Source organism: Branchiostoma lanceolatum, chromosome 15 (assembly GCF_035083965.1).
Source record: "Branchiostoma lanceolatum isolate klBraLanc5 chromosome 15, klBraLanc5.hap2, whole genome shotgun sequence".
Lineage (NCBI taxonomy): Eukaryota > Metazoa > Chordata > Leptocardii > Amphioxiformes > Branchiostomatidae > Branchiostoma > Branchiostoma lanceolatum.
This window is the reverse complement of record NC_089736.1, coordinates 5,101,096-5,125,307: the sequence shown is the minus strand read 5'-3', so window position 1 is coordinate 5,125,307 and position 24,212 is coordinate 5,101,096. Positions and strand designations below refer to the sequence as shown.

Sequence of the window (24,212 nt, the reverse complement as noted above, 5' to 3'; positions counted from 1 at the left end):
ACATGTACTATTGGCTCCACCCATGTAGTGTCGCCAAAAATTAAGGTACTTGTGCATTACAAGTGTCTTTTACAAAACATTTTGAACTAACACTACAACATAATTGTAACACGCACATATGCATATATAATTTTATATATACATATATATACTCATGAGAGGAGAGTTATATGTAAATATACATGTAACGTTATATGATAACATTTTACCAAATACAAGTTATGTCAACTTTTCACAATTCTGCTAGGTACCCGAAGACTGCCACCTTTAAAATAAAACGGTATTATCGAGGCCTTCTCAAGAATCTCTTCACCTATATACAAAAAAAATGTATATACATTGTACCTGAAGTGTACATACCATGGGGATTACTAATGCTAAAAAGTCATCGTTTTTTTTGGCGAGGCCTCAGGGGCGGAGCCATCAGTATAGTACTGCAATTGAATTGAAAATATTCTAGGAATTCCACGAACACATTCCCCAGCTAGGGAATTCGTTTTGGCGACACTGCGGTTTCAGGTACCCGGCAAAACTATGACAGCTGACGTTACAAAGCTGTAATAAACTGGATTCCTTAACACTGCTTACTGTTTCTATGACGAGTAACCTAAACGTATGGCTTAGAGAGTAGATGTGCATGTAAACATACATGTAAATGTGTTTCTTATTGCACGGTCACAGTGGCTTTTTAAACATTTTCAAACTATGTAACACAAAGGATAACAAAGATCTTTGTACACAACCGAGAAATGAAAATGAAATTCAAGCCGTACTGCCCTGAAGGTTACTGAAACGTCGGTGTGAATAAAATACTTGGTTGTGTACAAAGAAAGATCTTTGCTATCCAGTGACTTACCAACCTAATGAAACTATTCACATATGTAACACAAAGTTCTGAACCATATTAGTATAACTGTTAAACTGAAACAGCATTTTCAAAAACCTATGAGACACTAGTGCAACCTATAGTTCATACTGTATATGTGTGTGTGTCACATGTACTCATAAGTCATATCTGTGTATCGTTCTTTATACTATGTACCTTGTACAATTGTTGCGCAATAAAGTTATCATTATTATTATTCAAAACTGTTCCTTTTCTTTTAGAAAAGTAAGGTGGGTTCTTTAACGGGTATTGCTCCCCTTAGATAGGGATCATACATATGTGCATGAAAAGTTCCTGTTTACAAGTAAGGCCACACCAATTAAATTTCTTGGTTAACGGATTTTCCATTCTGTTTTCATGATATTTTTTTTTCCAAAATTTTTTTTTGGAAAATAGAAATATCCGTTAACCAAGAGATTAAAATGGTTTGGCTTTAGGGGAAGTTCAACTTTGGCATATCACCCACACTGCATCCCGCTGTGCATGAGCAGTTGGAATTGTGAACCATCTTATCCTTGCCAAGCATTCTAAACAGTACAGTACATATTTTTTTTTCCAAAATTTTTTTTTGGAAAATAGAAATATCCGTTAACCAAGAGATTAAAATGGTTTGGCTTTAGGGGAAGTTCAACTTTGGCATATTACCCACACTGCATCCCGCTGTGCATGAGCAGTTGGAATTGTGAACCATCTTATCCTTGCCAAGCATTCTAAACAGTACAGTACATGTATGTGGAATGTTTCTAGTTCAATGTCGTAACCTTGTTATTTGCTAAAGAGAAGGAACTTGAGTTCTTAATCTCTCCACAACAGTGTACTTATAATATGTCACAAAGAAAGTTGACTAACACCCTCTTTCCACTAAAGGCTACAACTGCTTAGCCTCCGTTGCAGACTCCTTCCGGCTGTTTTCTTTTTCAAGTTACCGTTTTCTCAGAAGCTGTCTGCAACGGAGGCTACCAACTGTTGAGCGACCAACTTTAACATTTGACAGATCACGAAACGAATTTCATAAAAAAATAACACATATTTGTAAATTTTATGTGTTTTGTTGTCTTTAGATTTAACGCATACTTTTACATCATGTATCATATTCCAATGATACAAACAAGGGTAATAGAAGTCCAATTTCGGCTGCTCAATGTTCATTCAGCAATCGCCATCTAGTAAAAGGGGGACCTAAAGACACTAAATTGTCCTGGATACAAAGCCATTATGGACTGTTCCACCATCATCACAGTGATGTTTTGGGATACAAATTGGAGGTCTAAAATTGATACAGTTTCTAAACTCCCTCGATAACACAAACTATGAATTTACAACACATATTTTGCAGCGAAAAAAAAAAACTTTTGAATGATGCAGCATACTCGTGCAAATACAATGTATAACACAACTCGTTCCAAAAACAGATTTGCTACAACAACCGTACATATTTACAAAGTTGTTTTTTTCTGAGCACTTAAATCTTAAGGTTAGGTGAACCATTGCACCTAGTATTCCTAAAAAATGAATGGTACATACTGCTTTCTCTGCTTAGTACTTCATAATGGGAAAGAGAATGGTAGTTAAACACATACCACTACCACTACCAGTGGACTAGCCCCCTGCTATAGTGCTTACACTGAGCTTTGTGGGCCAAGGGCTATAGAAATATGCCAGGTATCCAAACCAATCATAACTATCAAGTCTCTTTCGTTTGCGTCATATACACATATTTGCAAAGAGGACGAAAAAGACACAGCAAATATAATAGGTTTGAATACCACCCGATATAGAAACGTGGGCTATTCACAAAAAAGGTGTGTAAAAGATTTTAACTTGTTACGTGAAACAGTGGTACGACACTGTCATAGACAGTCCTGACAGAGCGCCCCCTGTCTGTGAATGAAGTCTCTGCAGGGACTTTAATTGGTAGTCTGTACAAAAAAAGGTGTGAGAAGTTTAAGGATTTAAACTTGTTTATAAACAGTGGTACAACACTGTCATAGACAGTCGTGACAAAGCGCCCCCTGTCTGTGAATGAAATCTCTGCAGGGACTTTAATTTGTAGTCTGTACAAAAAAAGATTCTAACTTGTTACTTTAAACGGTGGTACGACACTGTCAAAGACAGTCATGACAGAGCGCCACCTGTCTGTGAATGAAATCTCTGCAGGGACTTTAATTTGTAGTCTGTACAAAAAAAGATTCTAACTTGTTACTTTAAACGGTGGTACGACACTGTCAAAGACAGTCATGACAGAGCGCCACCTGTCTGTGAATGAAATCTCTGCAGGGACGTTAACCTTTAAGTCTGTACAAAAAAAGCTTTTAACTTGTTACTTTAAACGATGGTACGACCCTGTCATAGACAGTCATGACAGAGCGCCACCTGTCCATGAATGAAGTCTCTGCAGGGGCAGATGCGTTGGTAGTCCGGATCCTGTCCCACACAGCTGTACAACAGCCTCTCTGATTGGACGGAGCATGCACCGGTGCCGTCGTTCTTGCTGGGCGCGTAAATCTCCATCATGTCGTCCATGGAGTTGCACTTAATCCCGTTTCTATGACAACAGAAGAGAAACAGACATGGTTTAACAAAGTTCTTTGTACGCAACCAAGTGTTTTGTTCGATACCGATGTTTCAGCGACCATCTGTCACCTTCCTCAGTTACACACTACAAGTAGGTGTTGCTGCTAAAAGATGCAGTCCCAAACGTAAAGTATTTACACAATACATATTATACATAGATATATTAGGTAGTACATGCGGTGTTTATAATGCAGTCCCAAACATGAGAGAAAAAGTTTCACGGTGGTTTTAAGTTCACCCTAAAGAGTTCACTGCGAACATAAAACCACCGCGAACATTTCTGCATCTACAGAATGTGAGACGTACTTTTCCATGGCGTCCTTGTTGTTGAGAAGAGGAAAGAAGGAAGGTTCACAGATGAGCCCCTGGTCCTGGCAGGCCTGCTTACACGACTGTCCGTTTCCTGACAGTCGGACCTGCAAGGCACTCTCAGGAGGCCAGGTATGAGGGCTACAGAAATCCTGTAAGGTTGGGAAGAAGATATGACATGTTTGTTACTGTAATTCTTGATTTGTTAACGGTAATTTTATTTCAACTACTTCAATGGTCACTAGTCAACCACTAAAATTTCATCATCCCAAACATTTTGAGACTGTCACAGTGATGTTTGTTCCCACAGTTAAAATCAAATACTCCCTTTCCCCACAACCGCTAAAATTAGCAACCGCAATATAAATAAATGGATTTACAGTAGTTCAGATCCTTGTAGTGCCCCGTGGCACATAGCGCAGCAAGTTGCACATGCAAGTTGCACAAGGAGAGGCTTAGCTGCCTAGCCTTGAACACGAGACCCCCACTTTACGTCCCTTCCGAAAGACGGTGCAGCCCCAACCGATATGTCCTGACCCCGGGACTAGAACTTGCCAAGTTGGTCAGCCCCAACCGATATGTCCTGAACCCGGGACTAGAACTTGCCAAGTTGGTCAGCCCCAACCGATATGTCCTGAACCCGGGACTAGAACTTGCCAAGTTGGTCAGCCCCAACCGATATGTCCTGAACCCGGGACTAGAACTTGCCAAGTTGGTCAGCCCCAACCGATATGTCCTGAACCCGGGACTAGAACTTGCCAAGTTGGTCAGCCCCAACCGATATGTCCTGAACCCGGGACTAGAACTTGCCAAGTTGGTCAGCCCCAACCGATATGTCCTGACCCTGGGACTAGAACTTGCCAAGTTCTAGCGCTATGGGCCAAGACTCCAAGTTACCAACTACATGTACTTGGAACCAAGAGCTCAACTGTGAGGCTGCTACCAGTTGAGCCACAGGAATATCCCTGGCATTATAGTTTATTGAAAATATGATTCCTGACAAGAAAGACAATAAGTTTCACATTGTATATCCCTAAAGGGCAAAGTAGATAGCCTACATTATACGACGCCATATAGGGCAGTGGATTGTTATCCAATGTGTCTAAGACACAGTGTTGGAAGGTGGAGCCCATCCCTCTCCTATCATGTTTCAGGCTGCCATGCTGAGTGTTGAAGGTGCAATACAACAGGTGGCTCAGCTGCACAAAACGATACTTACATGTTTCTGTATGTATGTGCTAACTCTCTGCAACATTCCCTCAGCTGTAAACTCATAAGGCAGGTAGGGATCGACCTAAGGAAAGAGGGAAAGATCAAAATTGTGACAACAGCAAAAATACACTGCAAATATGGTTTTCTTTACCATTACATGACCTGCCAGATGACTAACTCATAGCGGGACGAGGCGTGTTGATAGTTTTAATGACACTTCTGGAGGAGGACAGCCTATGACGTCTCATCGACTGAAGCTTTTGTCCCCCAAATACCGTACTAACATTGCAGCATGGAATGTTAGAACCCTTTATCACGCTGGTAGAATTCATCAAGTAGCCTCCAAGTAAGACTCCATACAAAGAGTCAAAAGGCAAAATTGCTCACCTTTGAATTTTTAATCTCAGTTAATGCAGCCTCCACGCTCTCAGCGTCGTCTATGTCTACAGTGTACACATGAGGCTTTCCAACGAAAACCTCCACATAGGGATGCTGTGACGTCAGCTGTCGAAACGTCGGCTTCCCCTCAAAAAACTTCGTGTTCAGTCTGCTCTTTGGCTGCACGAACTTAGGGTTGAGAAAAACACAGCCGCTCGCTATCGCTTCGAGAGGGGCGGGCCCTTCGTACGGAAAGCCCAACCCAACAAAGAGTTTGGTCCTTTTAAGAAGATCGTATAGCTGTTCGCTGGGTAACACACCGTGATTGTTTATGAAACTTGGCACGTTCTCTAGCTGCTGTTGGTCGTCGTTGTTCTTTGCCACGGTGGCGTGGATCTGGAAATGTTTCCGAATGTTGTTCATGAGATTCCCGGACCCCGCCCACATGTAATCGTTCTTCCCGTATACCAACACCTGGTGCTGCCGCTTGATTTTCTGGATGTCCTGTATCTCCGTCTTGTTCAGGTGTTGTTCCACGACGAAGCCCATGAAGGAGTTGTCGGGAGAGTGCGGGAACATGGTGAAGAACTGGAGCGGGTTGAAGTTCCAGCCACCCCATGGAGACTTCCGGCTACGCTGCTTGGCGTACGGCCGGAAGTTGAATTCCGGCTCGGTGCCGAAGCTATCCACAACCCGGAAATAGCACCTGCAAGAATGGTAGGGAAAGCTGAATGCTTTTGTTACCATTGATACAAACATTAGGTCACATTGGAACAAAAATTCATATGACCTTCATAAAAGATTGCCGACCACAGCTTTACCCGGCACAAACCTGTCCTTGGTGCTGAACATGCCATTAACACAAACATACAGTTTACCCCTTCACAATACACAATTTGCACAACAGGTGCACAACATGCAGGTACAGTAATATACAAAATGTACTCAACCCTTGTCCTGTTGGATTTCCAGAGCAAAAATATACCCCCACGACTGAAGTGCCCAGACACCATTGAAACAAAGGGTACTAGTTTGATACAACTGCTCATTTTTAGTTGCTTTGCTGTACAACAATTGTGCGAGTGCAACTTACGCATTCTAGAAATATCCGACAATTGTCAATGCTAGCATACAGATCAAGCATGTGCAAACCGACGATTGTCGGGCTCAGCAGGACTAGGGTTAATAATATATCAATAACTGTATATGATACACATACGCATAATGCTGGATCCCCGCCATTCCTAGAGTCTTCTTGATTTGTGCCAGGCCCAGGATGTCAATGTAGATGATGTCAGCAGGGGGCTTGCCTTTGATTGGACAGCCTCCCTTGTTCTTCTGCGAATCAAACTCCAGCTTGCTGAGGAAGACAAGAATCGAAATCCCACAAACCAATCAGTGTGCATATTACAGTTGAGACTGGTAAAACACATTTTAAAGATTATAGTACTAAATAAATAAATAAAAAATAATTGTATAACCTTCTGTGACCTTGAAAATAAGATAAAACCATCCTGATACTACTGACAACTCATACAATGTATGTCATGAAAATAAAATTCATTTATGTTTCTTGCATCATTTATGATAATAAAGTAAAATAAAAGACACCAATGCATGTTCTTACAATTACAGCCCAAGTGGTACAGTCTGAAATAATGAAGTAGTTTCAATCAATATATGATGTTTTCTTTAAGACAGCAAAATTCTGTGCAACTTTAAGACTATGATTAGTACATACTTCTAGTACTTGAACAAACCCTAATAATCTTCAGGTATGGTATTTGATAATGATAGGAAGATATCTTATTTTCATCCGTTCTCTGAATTTGAATGACATAATGAAAACGTATCATTAAAAAAGTTAAATCACCATTAAGTTATATTAGTTCGTCATCTATGACTGCAAGTGGTTAATAAAAAGAACCCTCAAATCATCATACTGCACAGTCACACGCATTTCAAACCATGAGCTAGCTTATTATAATTAGTTATTAACCACAATAGAGGTTCATCCAAGAATTTCTCCCCCACCAGATGAAAAATGCAACAACTACAGTGCTCTTTGAACAGGAATGGTTAGAAATCTATCAATAATTAACTTGGAGTCACACATGTGTACATGTACCAGCCTACCAGGACTCTCTCCAGTGTTCTTCAAAGTCAAAGTCCTTCTATCCCTGGATGTAATTTTACTGCCCAAGAAGGCCAAACATTTTAACTGGCACTGTGGCCCTGTGGCTAGGGTTGTTGACCAGGATCTTGGAGGTCCTGAGTTCAAATCCCCAACAGGTCCCTAGCCTCCGTTGCAGGCCTTCCCACTAGCGATTTTTTTTTCACTATTTTTTCACTTGAGCCCCGGTATCTGCTTGGGATTGTGGTAATCGCTGGGCCCTGTATCTGCTTGGGATCGACCCCAGCGACTACCACGATCCCAAACAGATACGGGGCCCAAGCAGATACGGGGGCTCAAGCAGATATGCCCCCCCCCCCACATGTGAAAAAAATATTGAAAAGAAATCGCTAGTGGAAAGGCCTGCAATGGAGGCTAACAGGTCCCAATGTTGTGCCCTTAGGAATTTACACCAATTTCCTCACTTGACTCCAGTGGAAATGAGTACCTGGTTTGGTTAGGGACCTCCCACGGCCATGGATAGGACATTAAATGGAGGCCCCATGTGGAGTGAAGACATAGGTGTAGATTTCCTTTCCCATTGGCCACACCAATTTAATTTCTTGGTTAACTGATTTTTATTTTCCAAAAAAAAAATTTTAGAAATAAGAATTTCCTGAAATTTCTAAAAAAAAATTTTTTGCAAAATAAAAATCCGTTAACCAAGAAATTAAATTGGTGTGGCCCAAGGGTACAACATTCGTGCCTGCTAGGGATTAAAACCCAGAACCTTTCGAACACCTTGCCACCTATAAGGTCACTTCTGCCTTCAGCGCTCAACACAAAGCTTGCTCCATCAAACTGAGATTACGAAAAGCTGGAGAAAGGCCTGACATGTACATTTCTTGGGTACACATGTACAAGAAAAGGAGAGAGGGGGGGGTGAACTTGAAGGGATGTAGCCTTGGTGCAAAGAATAGAACAGAGCATGTCTTGAGCAACCATGCATATCAATAATAACATCACCAACAACAACCTTTAAAACCACAACCCATGCCAACATCAAACAAACTCGTCCTGCGGGTTCAATCATGACAAACTGACATGCAAAACTGCTTTGAACCAAGTCAGAACCAAGTGGGTTTGAAGTGACGTTACGACACCACATGTAACTGGGTGAGTCCTTACCCAGGCTTGTGGTGTATTTCTCCAGCGTGGGTACGTGACCCACGCGGGTTTAACCATCTGTGGATACAACACATCTGGGAGTAAGCTGGGACACTTTCTACATCTTAATACAGGAAATGAAATATGATCCTATTCTGAGATCTTTCTGGGACCTTTGACCTAACTTCCTGTCAGTGTCCCCACAATGCGCCTAGCATTTATACATGATGTGGAAAATGGGGGTATTGCATTATCTTTATACACTCCACACAAAATGTTTTGAAACTTAAATCTGACCAATTATGTTTCTTTGTTATACTTTTATTATCAATTGTATAAAATGTAATAATTGTACCACATGTACATTGTATTATCATTGGAAAGCTTAGTTGTGTATCTATTAGTATTAACCTTTTAAATGATACCAAATTTGTCACGAACCTACAATCAAAAGTCAAACACCATGCGAAAGTGAAAATAATTGTCAGCCAGAAAAAAAAAGACTCTCTGTGCACGGAGCCAAGTGATTTATTAAATTGATATTTCGGTACATAAAGTATTACACTCCTGTAAGTTTGGGACTACATTGTAGATACGGTTCTCTGTAGAAATGTAACACACTAGTATAAAATGTGTCTAAATATTTTGCGTTTGGGAATGCATCTATAAGCAGCGACACCTGTACTGCAGTGCAATGTGAACCAGTCAGAATTGCCTTGAGGAAGATGACAGACAGTCACCGAAATGTTGGTTGAATAAATCACTTCGTTTTGTCTTTTTAATCAACAACTATATGTAGAAAAGCATACAACTGAAGCAACTGAAAATAAAACTGTACCACCCTCTCACCTCTTTAGACTTTCCTTTGTGAAGGACAAATCAAGGTCATGCCCAAGGATGTAGACACTTGCGATGATGTCGCTCCATTGGACGAGCTCCCCAAGCGGACCTCCGTCAAATGCCTTCTCTCCGAAATGCCACTCTGCTTCTTTGGACAGAAGTCCCAAATGAATCAGAATCTAGAACAAAGAGTAAGTGACTTTATTAGACAACGTTGTCATGAGTATTGAAGACATTTGATTCCTGCAGTCCAAAAGGCCCAGGTAATATATGATGATTAATAGTCCCAGCACCTGTACCCTTGGGAGCTAGTTTTGTGCCGGATTAATGCCCAATGTGCACTGTAGATGCCCATGTAATGCGGCATTAATGCAGCGCAGCAGATAAAAGCCTTCAAAATCTTGTTTGTTCTTAGTAATCTTACCCTTTTCTTTTTCCTGTTTGCCAGACTGCTGGCGAGACTGTTGGCAGCCTCCACCCACTGAGGCCACATTCTTTCCACACGCATCTTAATCCACAGGAGACTTTTGTCTGAACTCAACATCCTCAGCAAGGGATCCGAATCCTCCTGGAGGCTAGCCTGTCAAAAAGGCAATGAACATTGACATTGTGAGGTGGGGGAATTTCCCCAGTACAGTGTAATACATACATATACAAATTGTACTGTTTGTACATGGTGTATATAGCATTTGTTTTCTCTGTCATAACCAGTGGAAGAGTACAAATGTAGCTCAGCAAGTAATGATAAAAATAAAAATGAAAGAAAAATCTTGTTCTTTCCAGAAAAAACTTACTAGATTTCTTTGTGAATTTCTTGACAATGCTCTATGCATTCAGTGAATTTAATTTCTTGCCAATTCAGTCTTTGCAATTTCCTGTCTTCCTGTGGGTCTTTTGACCCAGCAACAACTTTGGACCAGCCTTTCCCCATCCTCCAAGTCTCTGGCCTGGAATCCAAACCTATCATAATAGCTCCTGCGAGTCTCCTCTACGCAATTTGCAGGGAGGAGACTTGGGAGCTATAATAGGTTTGGATTCCAGGCTATCAAGTCTCAAGTTACACCATTTTCTGCCTCACATATATATTGCCACTATATACGTAAAAACTTTACAATACTGTATTTCAAATAACTGCAAACACACAAGGACAGACAGATGCACAGACTGAAAACAATGCCTCTGCTTCCACAGATAATTCTAAAAAAAAATGTTTAGGTCAAGTGTACTTATCCTTCTGTGCAGCTGGTATTTCAAGATTGTACTGAACAGTATCTACAGTAACTGTTATCTACTCACCATTTCACCAGGTTCTTCTGATGCAGTTGATGTAAAATTCTTGCGCCATGGTAGAGGGGGGCACCAGCTTTCAATCTACATTGTGACATACAAAAAAGGCAACAACCTTGTAATACTACTCCTCCTGTTTTACTACTCGTTATTAAAAGTACATTTTTGTAATTAATGAACATTATGTATTGATGTCAGCCTCCTAAACCCTAATATCACTTTGTCAAACTAATCATACATGACTGTGTTAGTTAGTGTACATTTTGGAACTGCCTTATCATGGCATGGTTATGATAACAGAAATTTCATTATGATTTTTCTCAAAACTTAAAGCAGTAGAATGTACATTAACTTGCTATATAATATCATTCCTCTCACCGATAGAAAAGTTTAACAACACACTACAGTGTACATGTATGCCAACTGCCATTCAGTCATAGTTTTCAGAGTAAACAAATTAGCATTTATAATGTTGATTGCTTAAAGGTGTGCTATTCTTGCCATACATTCTGCCATGAACAACTGTCGGGCAATAAAAATCATTTGCTTGTGTGTTCATTTGTTTCTTTGTTTGTCCGTTCGTTTGTTCATTAGTTCATTCATTCGTTCTCAAAAAAACCTAGAGCAAAACACCTAGCTTTGAAATTTTCTTCAACACTCTCAAAACAAAGTCTAAGGATTCTTGTAAAACTCACCTCACTAATTGATAATAAGTAGTATTAAGTATATTTGTATCTAGAGTGGATTCATACCTCAGCCAACGGACATCTTTTGCATGATGCCATCCCTTAGTAAGACATTTGGAGCTGCATTATTTCAAGTTCCCGTTTAGAGCTTTTATTCAGCCTAATTACTTACCTCACTTAAGTAGACCAGGAACGAACAGGTTGACCCGTCTACGCCGTAGTCCGCGTAACACGGATCTGACGTCCAGAACCCCTTCATCCACTCCATTTTCCCGCCGCAGTGCGGGAATTCCGGCGCGTTCGGGATTTCACAGCTCTCGGGATGAACCACGCCTTCCAGGTTGCTTTTGATGCTCACGGGCGCATCTTCTTTGTCTTTATCAACGTTGTGAGAGTCGAGTTTGTTGAAGCGTCCTTCTAATTTGTCCAGGCGTTTCAGCATATCGTCTAGCAAGACGGCAAAGCCTTTTTTCATATCTGTGAAGGAAAGAATCACGACAGTTTAATGACGGCATTTTGGAAGGTGAGGTAAAAGAACCCAACACATGTACTAATCCAGAAGAGTAGGGATAGCTCTGTGTGCTTAGCAGAAAATACAAGCCGAAGCCGCAATGTTCTACTACTGCCTTTTTTCATATCTGCGAAGGAAAGAATCACGACAGTTTAATAACGGCATCTTGGATGGTTTATTGGTTTATTGGTGAAACGACTCCATTACTAGTGAGTACACAAGTGTACTTCACTACTCTTCCTGGAGTCACCTCATGGTGAGGTAAAGCCAGCGGCCCCGTGTATATGTCTGAGGGAGCATCAGGCATCAAACCTCTGCATGTAAAAGAACCCACCACACTAATCCAGAAGAGTAGGGATCGATAGCTCTGTGTGCTTAGCAGAAAATACAAGCCCAAGCCGCAATGTTCTACTAGTCTGCATGGCATTGTGGCTAGTCTGCTTTGACTTCTTTATATGTAATAATATGTACTAGGTAACTGTTACTTAATTAACCTCTAGCATACTGAAGTAGCTGTTTGGCACCATATTCTCTATTGGTTAGAGTTAGGCAGCAGGGAGGAGGTTATGGAAAAAATGGAGTGTTTGCAACAGTTTTGAGTTTGCATTTGAAACAATAGTAGCGCTACAGTCATACAATGGAACGGTTTTTCGCGGTGGTTTTAAGTTCGCAGTACAGAGTTCACTGCAAAAACCGCAAAGATAAAACCAACGCCAATATTTCTGCATCTACAGTACTGAAGACGATCAATAAATTCCCCTCCAGCCTTCGCACAACACTGAATCATGTTCATGACCTTCCTGACATTTGCAACAGCCTTGTTATTGATCAACATGCCCCCGGTGCATTGAGAGACAAAGGGAGTTTCTTGGTAAATTGTCTACGCATGCGAAACCTCTTGCGTGCATTGTTATATATATCGATATCTGGTATCTTGTTTAAATTAAAGGGACGTATTGTAGAATTTTTTGGGGCAAAAAGGAAATATGCTAAATTTAAAAATCTCCATTCAGATTAACAATTTTGTTACTAATTTGTAACTTATTTCCAACATATTTCCGTCATTTTATCACGTTTTCATCATCAGTAAAACAACGCAAAGGCAAACCGCACAAAATCGCCCTAATTGCTTATCGCAAGCCGCAGAACGTAAAAAAGATATCCGAATTGACTGTTGCGGTCGGAGATATTCAAAGATTTGTCTAGCTGTAGCTACAGATGCTGTTGGGCTGATTTCCATTAGGATTTTACCATGGTCAATATTGATTGGAGGCCTCTATACATATGTATATGGAGACCACTATAAATGCTTTTAACTTTCTCTTTACACAGAGACTATAAAATGCTTTTAACTTTTAAAAGGATTTGACTTTTAAGATACAACTGTGCACTGTGACATATGAATAAAAACAGAACTTCTCCCCATTATTTTTCAGTACATCATAATGATAAGGTTTGATTTCTATATAATTATTAAGCCCCGTAAAGCAGCTTTTGGGTGATTTCAAGTCTGACTGACTGATGTTTAATAAAACTTGAAATGTAAAAATAATTGATAAACTGCTTGCAGGTTACATGTATGTTGAAAACAGTATTTGACAATTTTTGATTTAATCCGGTTGAAAATATGACATCCTGTATTACTGTTATCATCATGACATGTATATCCTGTATTGTCTGTTTATCATATACATTGTAGCTACTAATAATGGCTACAGATTATATACAGTAACTGACCTTTGTGAATATACAAAATAACCTACGAGTAAGTAGTACATCCATTTTATATATTAAGGTGCTCTTTAGACAATTCCCGATATCACCGATATTGGCTGAGATGAATACTTAATATCACACACTGCCAGGAAGTATTGCAGGACAACTGTGATGCTTGAATTGCATCATTTTAGGGCTCGAAATTCATTTCTGGAAATAGGTGCAGTGGTGCACCTAACCTAAAAATGTTGGTGCACAGAAAGAATTTTGGGTGCACAACATGAAATTAAGTAGAATATTCAGCAAAAGGTATTACAAACCCTATTTCAATCTTCAATCTCAAATTCTATAGCTTATACATCATTCAAACAAAGTACAACAAAGGCTATTTTCCTTTTTCTGATACTTTCTTGATAATTTCAAGAATGTTTTGTAAACTAGTGTGCAATAGCACCTCTGTACCCTATAGCCTACACAAATATCTACACAATATATATATACAATGTAGGTGCACTGGTGCACCCTGGCACAGTCTTAAATTATGTACACAGCTTCAATTTTGGGTGCACATACATGTAGGTGCACATGCACCCAGTATTTGAGCCCTCATATTATGATAGATTTCATTTCTAGCTTAAGTCTGATTCCTATAGGAGTAACTTGCACTCAATGATATTTGCCAAGTTGAACAATTTGTCAGGAATGCAAACTTCAAGATACCTTTGATAGCATGATTTAAGCGATCATAACTGAAACTTGCAAGAAATGAATTCTTATATAATTATGTACCCAGTATTTTGCCATGTCACAGGCCTTCTCCTTCTGCCATTTTTGTGTGACTGATACTCCCACGCTATATGCTAATTAGCCTGAGCACTATCCATCTCGATAATCGTAAGCCCAACAGCTTACTCGCGTGCTAAAGCTATCGGGGACTCCCGCTGAAGTATCGTAAAAGTACTTTGGAGCTGTCAAGGGGGATTCTCACTATATTGGGAAGAAGCCTTTGTACGGCCAGAAAACTCCTTTTTTTCATGTCAGTACAAGTCCTGTTGCGTTTCTCATACAACAAAATTTGATGTGTAAAGTGGGCCTAAGTGGAGTATAATATTAATAACCATCTTATGATTAAACATTATGATCATACCTTCTTGCAGGTCTCAAAATAGCACCTGCAAAGTTGATGCAAATCTGTTTTTAAGATGACACATATAAACTGATACATGTAGTACTAGTACATGATCTAGTATATGTGATTTTCAGGTCCCCAAGCTACATGTATGTCCAAAGTCAAACTTACAGGACCTGGTGAGAAATAAGCTCCAGGCTACGTTCTCAATGAAATGTGCAAAATAGCGATTTCAGCTTCAAAGCATAAAAAAATGGTAATGCACATTGTATGTTACAGTCATTACAGATAACTGTAAATCATTTTGTATGGTGGGCTACAAATGACAGCAAAGAAACCTTTCTAGAAGGACAGAAAAACTGTACTAATAGTATGTAAAACACTACAAAAAGGTCAATATCTTAATTGTCTTTCTAAAACAGTATAAAAGCATAATACTAAATATAAGCTTGGGTACCATCCTTCGTAGTAACCTTTGGCTCAATGATCAATTGTTTTGCTTGCTAACTAATGAGCCAGCGGTTACTATGGAGGATGGTACCCAGGCTAAATACATGTGTCGACAGGCATAAACCAGCTTAATGAATCTTTGTTTCTTCAGTGGACAGCCGTTTCTTAGAGGTAGGAATCTCCACCTGTGGCTATGATTATTTCCATGCCATCAACCAATACTAATGTTGAGGTGCAACTTTCATTTCGTAAGAAAGCATTGATCTCGCCTGTAATTTGCTTCCTATCAAGTCTTGAATATGCTTTGGATGCCTATAGAGACTGGCGGCAGCTTTTTGCATATTTAAATTAAATGAGAACGAGCCTCAGGTTTTTTAGTTTTTAAATTTGCCCACCTTCTGACGATGAACAAATACAATCAAAGCTGTGTGACAGCAGTTTTAGTCAGAAAATCATAAATTTTTTTTTAAACGACTTACCAAATCCGTATCCAGCTGCGGGTTCGTCTGGTGCTTCCAAAAGTCCGTCCGGCGAACTTTCCGCTCTTTTGGCGACTTCCTTCACATACTCTCTGCTCATGGTGAGAATCTTCTTCCTAAGAGCCTCGCCTCCGTCCGATTGGTCAGTTCTTGTAAGCGTTAGATGTATCAACGTGCACCCCCACACGAACCCCAGGAGTACTAGCAGCATTCCGATTCGTCGCGACGTCAGTTTCAGCCACGGTCGCTGCATCGTGATTGTAGCGTGGCTGAGACTTTGTCAAAGTTTTGTCCCGTGCGACATGAAAGTGTATGTATATATAAATAAAGCAGCTGTCACAACTGGCGTGCGACCTCCCCCTGGGCAAATCATGTGCCTTCCATGGCCAGGTGTCTCATGCAGCAGATCTGTAGTGACAAAAGGAGGAATTAAGTACATCCTGGTCGTAACAGTGTGGCCTCGTGGTTAGGATTAAAGTTAAACTGACTTAGAAACTAGAGGTTCTGGGTTTGAATCCCTAGAACGCCCTAGTGTTATGCCTTTGGGAAAGGCACTATATATACCTACATTTAGTAATTTTCCTCGATCTACTCAATAACTGAATATGAGTATACGCCAAATAACAGTTACTCAAGCAACAGGATATGATTTTGGAAACGATCAGACGTTTCAAAATTCCAGTAGCATTCACCACTCTTCGTCAGCGACTCTGAGAAAGAGCAGGTTTAACTAAGAATTGATACAAATAAAAAGCAATTTTATCTAGTCCAATAGGGAAACAGATTAGACAAGGTTGATGTAAATCAAAGAGACAATAGTTTGAAAATGAGTATAGCTTCGGTTTTACTTGCAAGTAACAATTGACATAACCCTGCATAACAGGTTACATGGTGGAAAAAACTGGAAATTCTGCTACAATACCAAGGAAGCCACCAGGGGACTAGCTTCAAGGTCTCGTATCTAATACAAAACTCAAGTCAAAGTCAAGTATTTCAGTTTGTACCCAGACTACAACATTGTTCGAAGAATAACCTAGTATTACGTATTACATGGGTGCATGTGCACCTTTGTGCACCCAAAGTTGGAGCTAAATGTGCACCTAATTTTTGACAGTGCACCAGTGTACTGTAAATGCAGAAATGTTCGCGGGGATTTAATTTCGCGGTAGGGAGAAAATGGAGTGTTCGCAGTGTTTTTGAGTTCGCGTTTAAAACAATAGTAGCCAAAGTCACACCGTGGTTTTAAGTGCGAACCGCGAACATCAAACCACTGCAAACATTTCTGCATTTACAGTATCTAGATATTTTTGTAGGTTATAGGCTAGAGGTACTAATTGTGCACATTCAAGTACAATGTACTACATGTATACAGAATATTTTTGAAACCTAAATATCAGAAAAAGCAATATATTAACCTTTGTTGCACTTTGTTTGATCTGACTTGTTTAAAATTTTGATTATAGAATTTCAGATTCTTAAGAGAGTCAGTAGGGGTTTTAAATGTGTTTTGCTGACATTCTACTTTTTTATGTTGTGCACCCAAAATTATCTCTGTGCACCTAAATTTCCAAGTTAGGCACCAATGCACCTTTCCCAAAAAAATAAATTTCAAGTCCTGCTTGACATTTACATATTTTGGTTGGTTAGGTAACCAACTTGCAACTATTCCCAAAAATGAATTTTGAACCCTGCACATATACTGCAATTGATGCCACAGGCATTTTAGCCGGTGAGCCTACAATAGAACACCTACATTATAGATTATCTGGCTTTTGTAAGATATGCAGGTCGGGACACAACAGCGTAATAAATTATTCACTGCAGCGCAAGTGGTGAGGCTAGTGATACTCATTAGCACCTGCCACGAGATCTATCACAGAGTGGATAAACAGGTGGGGGGGGGGGGGGCAAGAAGGTGGCAAGGTCGTCTTAACAAGCAATGTGTTTAGGGTTCTCGACTAGGGTTTAGGATCTGAGACTGGGTTCCAATCCCTTGCAGGCTCTTAAATGTTGTGTCCTTGGAAAAGGCACTTCACACCTTTTTCTTTGATTACTTTTTGTTTTGGGGGCGGGGGGGTTCTTTGGTACTACATATATCAGAGGGACCATCGAGCGCCACAGGCACAAGACGAGCCCCACAGGCGCGAGCTTTCTAGGGGGGCCCTTTCTGTCATAGGCTCATGATACCATCAATGTAAAAGACTGGGACTAACCTTGTGGCAACGTAAACACAAAAGAGGGTGTGGTACGTACCACAGAGCTTTACTAGTACACATGAATGCAAGTGTGCCCTAGCCTGTGGCAACTGCTGCACGGCTCGATGGCAACAAAAATGCACAGGAGACACGCTACGACGGCTTTCCTAAGGTGCGACGCAACGCACCCACAACTGTCTTTTTACGGTCTCCACATTGATATAAGGCCCCGACAGTTGATTGTACGCGGTCACAAAAATAGTTGAACAGTCAAATTTTACGATCTCTTGATTTGTACGAACGACAGCTTGGGAAAGCGCCAAAATTTACAAAGCACGTTTGTCAGAACGTGTGGGCGCCAATCTCGGATATCGTCAAAGAAATCCGTACTGAAAATAAACAATACACAAACCAACATCCAAATGTGCCGTAGGGCACGCTTTTGCATATACCTGTGGCAATGCTATAGTCTATAGAATGTTTCCCAGTTTCTGACATATGATCTCTAGACAATTTGGTCCTTTTGTGTATGTAATTGGGTTTGAATTATATATGTAGGCACGTTTACATACCTGAGCCTTGCTATAGTATTTCTTGAGCATGTTTCTCAACTTCTGACATGTGCACCTCTAGACAATTTGGTCCTTTATATATAATGTACTTGGGTTTGAATGTAGGCACGTTTACATCAAGTAACCTGAGCCTTGCTATACATGTAGTATAGAATGGTTCTCAACTTTTGATACCTGATCTCTAAACAATTTGGCCCTTTTGTATACGTTTAGACTACCTCCATTGACATTAATCCGAAGGGTAGTTACATAAATCCACCACTTTGAAAAACAAGTGTGTTTGAGATCTCTCTAGTGCAGCACAACCCAGGTATGCACAGTTTAGATATGCAGGAGTGCATTTTTATACTGGGGGACGTTGGGTTGGAGATCAGTTTGGACGTATCTTGTCAGGGTGGCGGATTTATGTGCCCTGTGGTGGAATTATGTCAGTAGAAATAAGAATAGGTTATGTCTTTCAGGTTCAGCTAGTGTGAAAGATGCTCATAGTAACAACATACTGTATCAAGATAAACTGTTTAGCTTCAAAGATCTACCCATAGCCCTGTCCCAAAAATGAAGAAATGCAGAAATACAAAACCAAATGCAAATATTTCACTAACGTGCAGCCATTCTTTTATTGGTTTAATACAACAGCAGGGTTGTATAATGTTTTATTGGCAAGATTTATCTTTTTTTGTAACTAATAAATTCTAGAATAAAGCACATGTAACAGGTGGCCATGGCTAAGGCTTATGTTTCACTTAACGGTAACACACCAGCATTACAGAATTTCTGAAAGTAACTATAGCTAGCTGCCTAAGATCAGACAGTAAAATAAATAAGGTTTGATCCACACACACCAGGAAGGACCCCTGCTCTTTTCGATAAGTGTGGTCGGTTGTTGAACGTGTTTGAGGTGTGGCTCTCCTCAAACACGTTTGTGTTTACATTATATTGTTTGATTAGTCTCAGTTATCACTGTCGTTCTTTGCTCAACTTACAGGCACCATGGCTGGCTAGATGAATTTACAGGCATGAATTATACATTGGGATTCAGGAAAATCGTGCATTGTCCTAGCTAGGACAGATTGGAATCCGAGTCTCAATCCGAGGACAGATTGGAATCAGGATCCGCGATTCTAGTCATACAGATTGCGATTGCTAGGATGTTTTCAAGTTCACAGTTGAAACAATTCTGCAGTACATGAACAGTAGGTTTACACTTGAATTTGAAACTTGCAATTTGCAGCAAAGGGGATTCTGTGAACACCTAAAAAAATAAAACCACTGCAAACATTTCGAGATCTGCAGTATCAGAAAAATGCTCAAGTCAGTTCAGAGGATCAGAGAATGTACTAGTAGGTTGGCATTGCCGTGTGAAGTGGTAGAAATTCCTTGAGAGTTCTGTTCAACAGGTTATGTCAAGAAACTGTAACTTCCCTTGTCAAACTTGATAGTAGGGCAGGAAATTCATTTTTGGCAATACTGTAGGTGTACTGGTGAGCCTAGGGGAAGGCGGAAACTTTTCTTAGATACACAACAAAATTTAAGGTAACAAAATGTGTGGCGTCGAATGGGGGAGTGGCAAGACTAGCAGACAGGAGATTGGGACAATGGGAGGCACAAGTTCGATTCCTGGCATTCTTGACTGGATGTTGCACTTAATACATGACTTTCCTCAATCCACCCATGTGTAAAGATGGGTACCTGATTTTGGTTGAGGACGTAAAAGGCAGTGGAAGGAGAGGGATGGGCTCCGTCTTCTAATACCATGCCCTAGACACAGTGGTTGACATCCCACTGTCCCTCAAAAAGGGACTACGGCCCAATTTATACAGAGTTTTTTCAGATATCTAAAAATCCGCCGACATCTGAGCCTTAGATATCTGGACGCATTTATACACACCGACAGGAAGTACCGCAGGACTCACGCAGCGCGCTGACTGCACTCGTGACCCTATTTAACCTTTTGCGCGCGTTTCAAAATGGCGGGAGAACCGCCTGTGTTTTTCGTCATGATGAATATGGTTTTCTTTCTTTATCTGACTCGCGTGTGGCTAAACATGAGGCAGCAAGCAAGGGTTGAGCGTAAGAGGCGTTTGAGGTACCGGGGAAGACGACAGGGACCGGTCAGAATCAACGCTGCGTTCCTACTCGCTGCCCTTGTCGTGGCGGAGGGGGGAGGGCCGATCCACCGAACAATCTGGCATCACGAAAGAAGTCCGTCGTCCGTTTGGGAACAAATGATCCTTGATGCTAAGAAGTTTTCCCGCTTTATCGCCCGCCAAATATGCAAACTAGCGTGAACCCCGACCTCCAGATGTCTACTACGCGACACATTCTGTTTAGACGTCCGGCTGGAGCGGTCGGGGACTCCCGCTGAGTTGTCGGGCGAATGCTTCAGAGTGGTCGGCTGAAATTTTCCCGACATCTAAAAAAACCCTCATTAAGACCATAAAATTCCTGTTTAGACACAGAAAAAAGCTGTCGCCTGGCAGATATCTGCAGTCCAGATATCTAGACAAGCTGTGTGTAAATTGGCCCTATCTTCTCTTACTTATAGTCATTAATTCATTAATTGGTCAATCTACTTCTACAATGGACTAATCACTTTAGGCTGGATATACAAGCCAAGACTAAAGATACGTCAGCTGTGAAAAGTGACTCTAGAATCCGAGATGACTGATCGTGAAAAGACAGCATTTTAATTGAGCCATATAAGTCACAATCATTAAGGAGGTATTAAATGTTAAACATAATGGGGAGTGATTGAAATTCATAATGGGAATTGGTGCACTGGTGGGAATTTAGGGTCACAGAAAAAAATCTGGGGTGCACAAGATACTGTATAAAGGTTTCATTATTTTCTCTGAAACTTGATAAATGTTAAGACCATATTAGAGTACAATTAGCGAAAGTTTATATAAAATTGACCGTACATGAATATCCAGGTTACTGGTAACTGGTGCACAAATACTAAAATGTAGGTGCACAGGTCTAATTGTAGGTGCACAAAAGGGCATCATGCACCCAGTATTAATACAAGCCCTGTGGGGTTACTGTGGTTGTTAAAAAAACAGTGTCAAATTTATGTATTGTTTCGTTGCTAGGTGATGACTGAGAAATAAGTTATGACCAAATATTATACCTCTCAGTTGTAACCTAGCAACAAAACAAAAACACTGCTTTATGTTTATTTGATAAGGCGCACAGGCAAACAAATTAGTATACCATAAAAAATGTGTCTGCACATACACATTATGGTCATGAATTACCAAACAGATGCAGCTGCTTTTAAATTGATACTGTAAATGCATTTAAAGTTCGCATGGTTTTTATTTCGTGGTAGGGAGAAAATGGTGGTTTTAAGTTCACGTTTTAATCAATAGTAGCGCTATACAGTCATAGGTGGGCAAAAAGTTTTGCGATGGTTTTAAGTTCGCAACCAAGAGTTCACAGCGAAAACCGCAAACATAAAACCACTGCGAACATTTCTGCATTTACAGTACAGTAAGTGTAAAACCCAAATTTAGCATGTACACTTTAAGACTATGGCAAATTGATTATGGGGCATCAACATTTCAATTCTAAACCAGTTGAGGCCTAAAATCTAAAAATTTGCAGCAGAACATTATTTTGGACATACAACTATTGATGCATGCAATGTACAATCTTCATAACTGGACTTTAAGCTGCAAAAAAAGTTGACAGAAAACAACATGCTGTACAGTAAAAACTGCCCAAGAAGACCATTTAGGGGAGCCCGAGACCGATAAAATCTGGTCTATGTGGACAGGTATGGACAGGATTCTTAATGCTTGTGTCAATAGGGAAAATTATCTAAGGGACCATCGAAAAGTGGTCACATTGGCCAGGTTGTCCTTATGTACAGGTTTTTGACTGTATCACCCAAGGTATTAACCCAACTTGCGGGAGGGCTGGCCCAAAAAAAATACACGGCAAGGACCCAAGACAACACACATTTCAATTTTCAGGCACCAGAAGTGGAGAAAATTTTGTCCGCAAACAAAAAAAATTGTAAGAACATCAATTCCAACATCCGAATCGCGCATTAAGACGCGCATCCAAACAGCGTTCAAATTATTTCATGGAAGCCCGTGGGATACAAATAGAAGCCCTGGAGATAGATATGGATCAGAAAAATACAGATTGGGTCTGAACAGTTTTAGAGTGCTTTTTGTTCCCAGGGCCATATATACATCATTTAATGCCAAAATATAGCAACCTACAATGTTAACTCGTCAAAGCATATTTCAGTAGAATTCACCATTCTTTATCAGTTAATGTGTATTCTGGTGTATTCCGGTAAAAAGTCGGACTTACACGTACCTGGTTGAAGTCAACTTGGCTATCTTCCTAAGTAAGGTCTAAAACGACTTAACAATTTAGGTTGTGAATTCAGAGAACTTAAATTTCCAATGGCTTACCTGTTAAAGCCATGCACCGACCAGTAACATTTCTGTAGAAATCCTACTATGAAATTTGAATGTGCAAAATAGAATTGACAAACTATAAAGACAATTTCCAAGCAATTAATGGGCTACAATACAGTAGAATATACTAAACCTGTGTACCTGTACCTAAAATTTGTAGAGGTATACAGCTCTAGCATACATTACATGTAACATTACTAATATTACTATCATCATTAACATCTAGTTCATAAGAGGGTCAAAATGTTGAAAAATTCTACATACCGTAATAGGAAAACACCATAGAAATGAAATACATCAATGATCATCAATCTAGATTTAAATACAACAACTTCTGTATAGTCCTAACCGTTAGATATAGTGTTTTAGTGACATTTTAAAAATGGGATCATGAATCTTTTACATGAATGAGGACAATTAAGGAAGGAAAACAGCAATGCGGAAATTGAACTACAGAAATTACAACTGAAACGAAACCTATAACGTTAAAATTATGCAGAAGTCGTGCTTTTTTTATGTGCAAGATCGCAAGATAAGATACAATTCTAGTTAAAAATTCTGGAAAAACGTATTTCTTAAAATTATTCTCTAATATTCTCAAAGACATATTTTTAACGGAGACCGCTTAGGGTTACACTTAACGAGAGAAATTATGGTACGGCTGGGTCGCTAACAAATCGGCGATTTCAAGTTCAAATGAACGAAATACACAATAATTCTATGCTAGGTTTATCCGGTGGTTACTCATTGCAAAGTGGGAATCCAAAACGCTCGAAAAAAATAGCCAGAATTTACCTTAAAATGGTGGAAATTCCGCATAATGCGAGGAAGCGGCCAACCCTAGCAACATTATTTCCCATGACCTCCGACCCTGTGACGTCACCTTCGGCAGTTGTCGGTGCTTTTCGGGAATAGTCGCGAACACCACCGACAATCCTGAGAATGCTCGGGAAAACGAAGATTAATCTTCAAGTAGATATCGGGTGGGACAATCGCAACGATTTTGTTTATTTGTATTTATTTGATGCCTTCCGACTGTTTTCTTTTTCAAGTTACCGTTTTCTTTATTTACTGCTACATATTTTTTGGCCCGGCCAGCAATAAGGAAAAAAAACATGTAAACGGTAACTCGAAAAAAAAAAACAGCCGGAAGAAGTCTGCAACGGAGGCTAGTGATATTTCAAGACTAGTGTGTGAACTACAAAGTAGAGAGACGGTTGAACGATTTTTTAGAAACAAACGGAGATAAACTCTAAACAGCGCTAGCAGGTG

The 24,212-nt window shown here is 40.1% G+C and overlaps 1 protein-coding gene across 2 annotated transcripts; it reads right to left on the bottom strand.

The window, feature by feature from the left end:
* Window positions 1-1,459: 1,459 nt before the first annotated feature.
* On the bottom strand, window positions 1,460-24,134 carry LOC136420899 (alpha-1,6-mannosylglycoprotein 6-beta-N-acetylglucosaminyltransferase A-like). Of its 2 annotated transcripts, XM_066408019.1 has the most exons (12): window positions 23,736-24,134; window positions 15,738-16,145; window positions 11,625-11,929; window positions 10,776-10,850; window positions 9,904-10,059; window positions 9,489-9,658; window positions 8,661-8,717; window positions 6,579-6,719; window positions 5,369-6,065; window positions 4,989-5,063; window positions 3,767-3,921; window positions 1,460-3,431 (listed from the first exon to the last, which is right to left on the bottom strand). In XM_066408019.1, the coding sequence occupies exons 2-12, from the start codon at window positions 15,988-15,990 to the stop codon at window positions 3,233-3,235; spliced, it is 2,283 nt and encodes a 760-aa protein (XP_066264116.1). In that variant the 5' UTR covers window positions 15,991-16,145; window positions 23,736-24,134; the 3' UTR covers window positions 1,460-3,232. The 2 variants fall into 2 exon arrangements, with proteins under 2 accessions (XP_066264116.1, XP_066264117.1); XM_066408020.1 differs by lacking the exon at window positions 8,661-8,717.
* Between the last annotated feature and the right edge of the window lie 78 nt (window positions 24,135-24,212).

Excerpts from the sequence above, each read along its gene's own strand:
- LOC136420899 (XM_066408019.1), bottom strand. The coding sequence starts at position 15,990 with ATGCAGCGACCGTGGCTGAAACTGACGTCGCGACGAATCGGAATGCTG. Across the intron at positions 6,066-6,578 it reads GCGGGGATCCAGCATTATGC|GTGCTATTTCCGGGTTGTGG; the intron begins GTATGTGTATCA and ends CCATTCTTGCAG. Across the intron at positions 3,432-3,766 it reads AACAAGGACGCCATGGAAAA|AAACGGGATTAAGTGCAACT; the intron begins GTACGTCTCACA and ends CTGTTGTCATAG.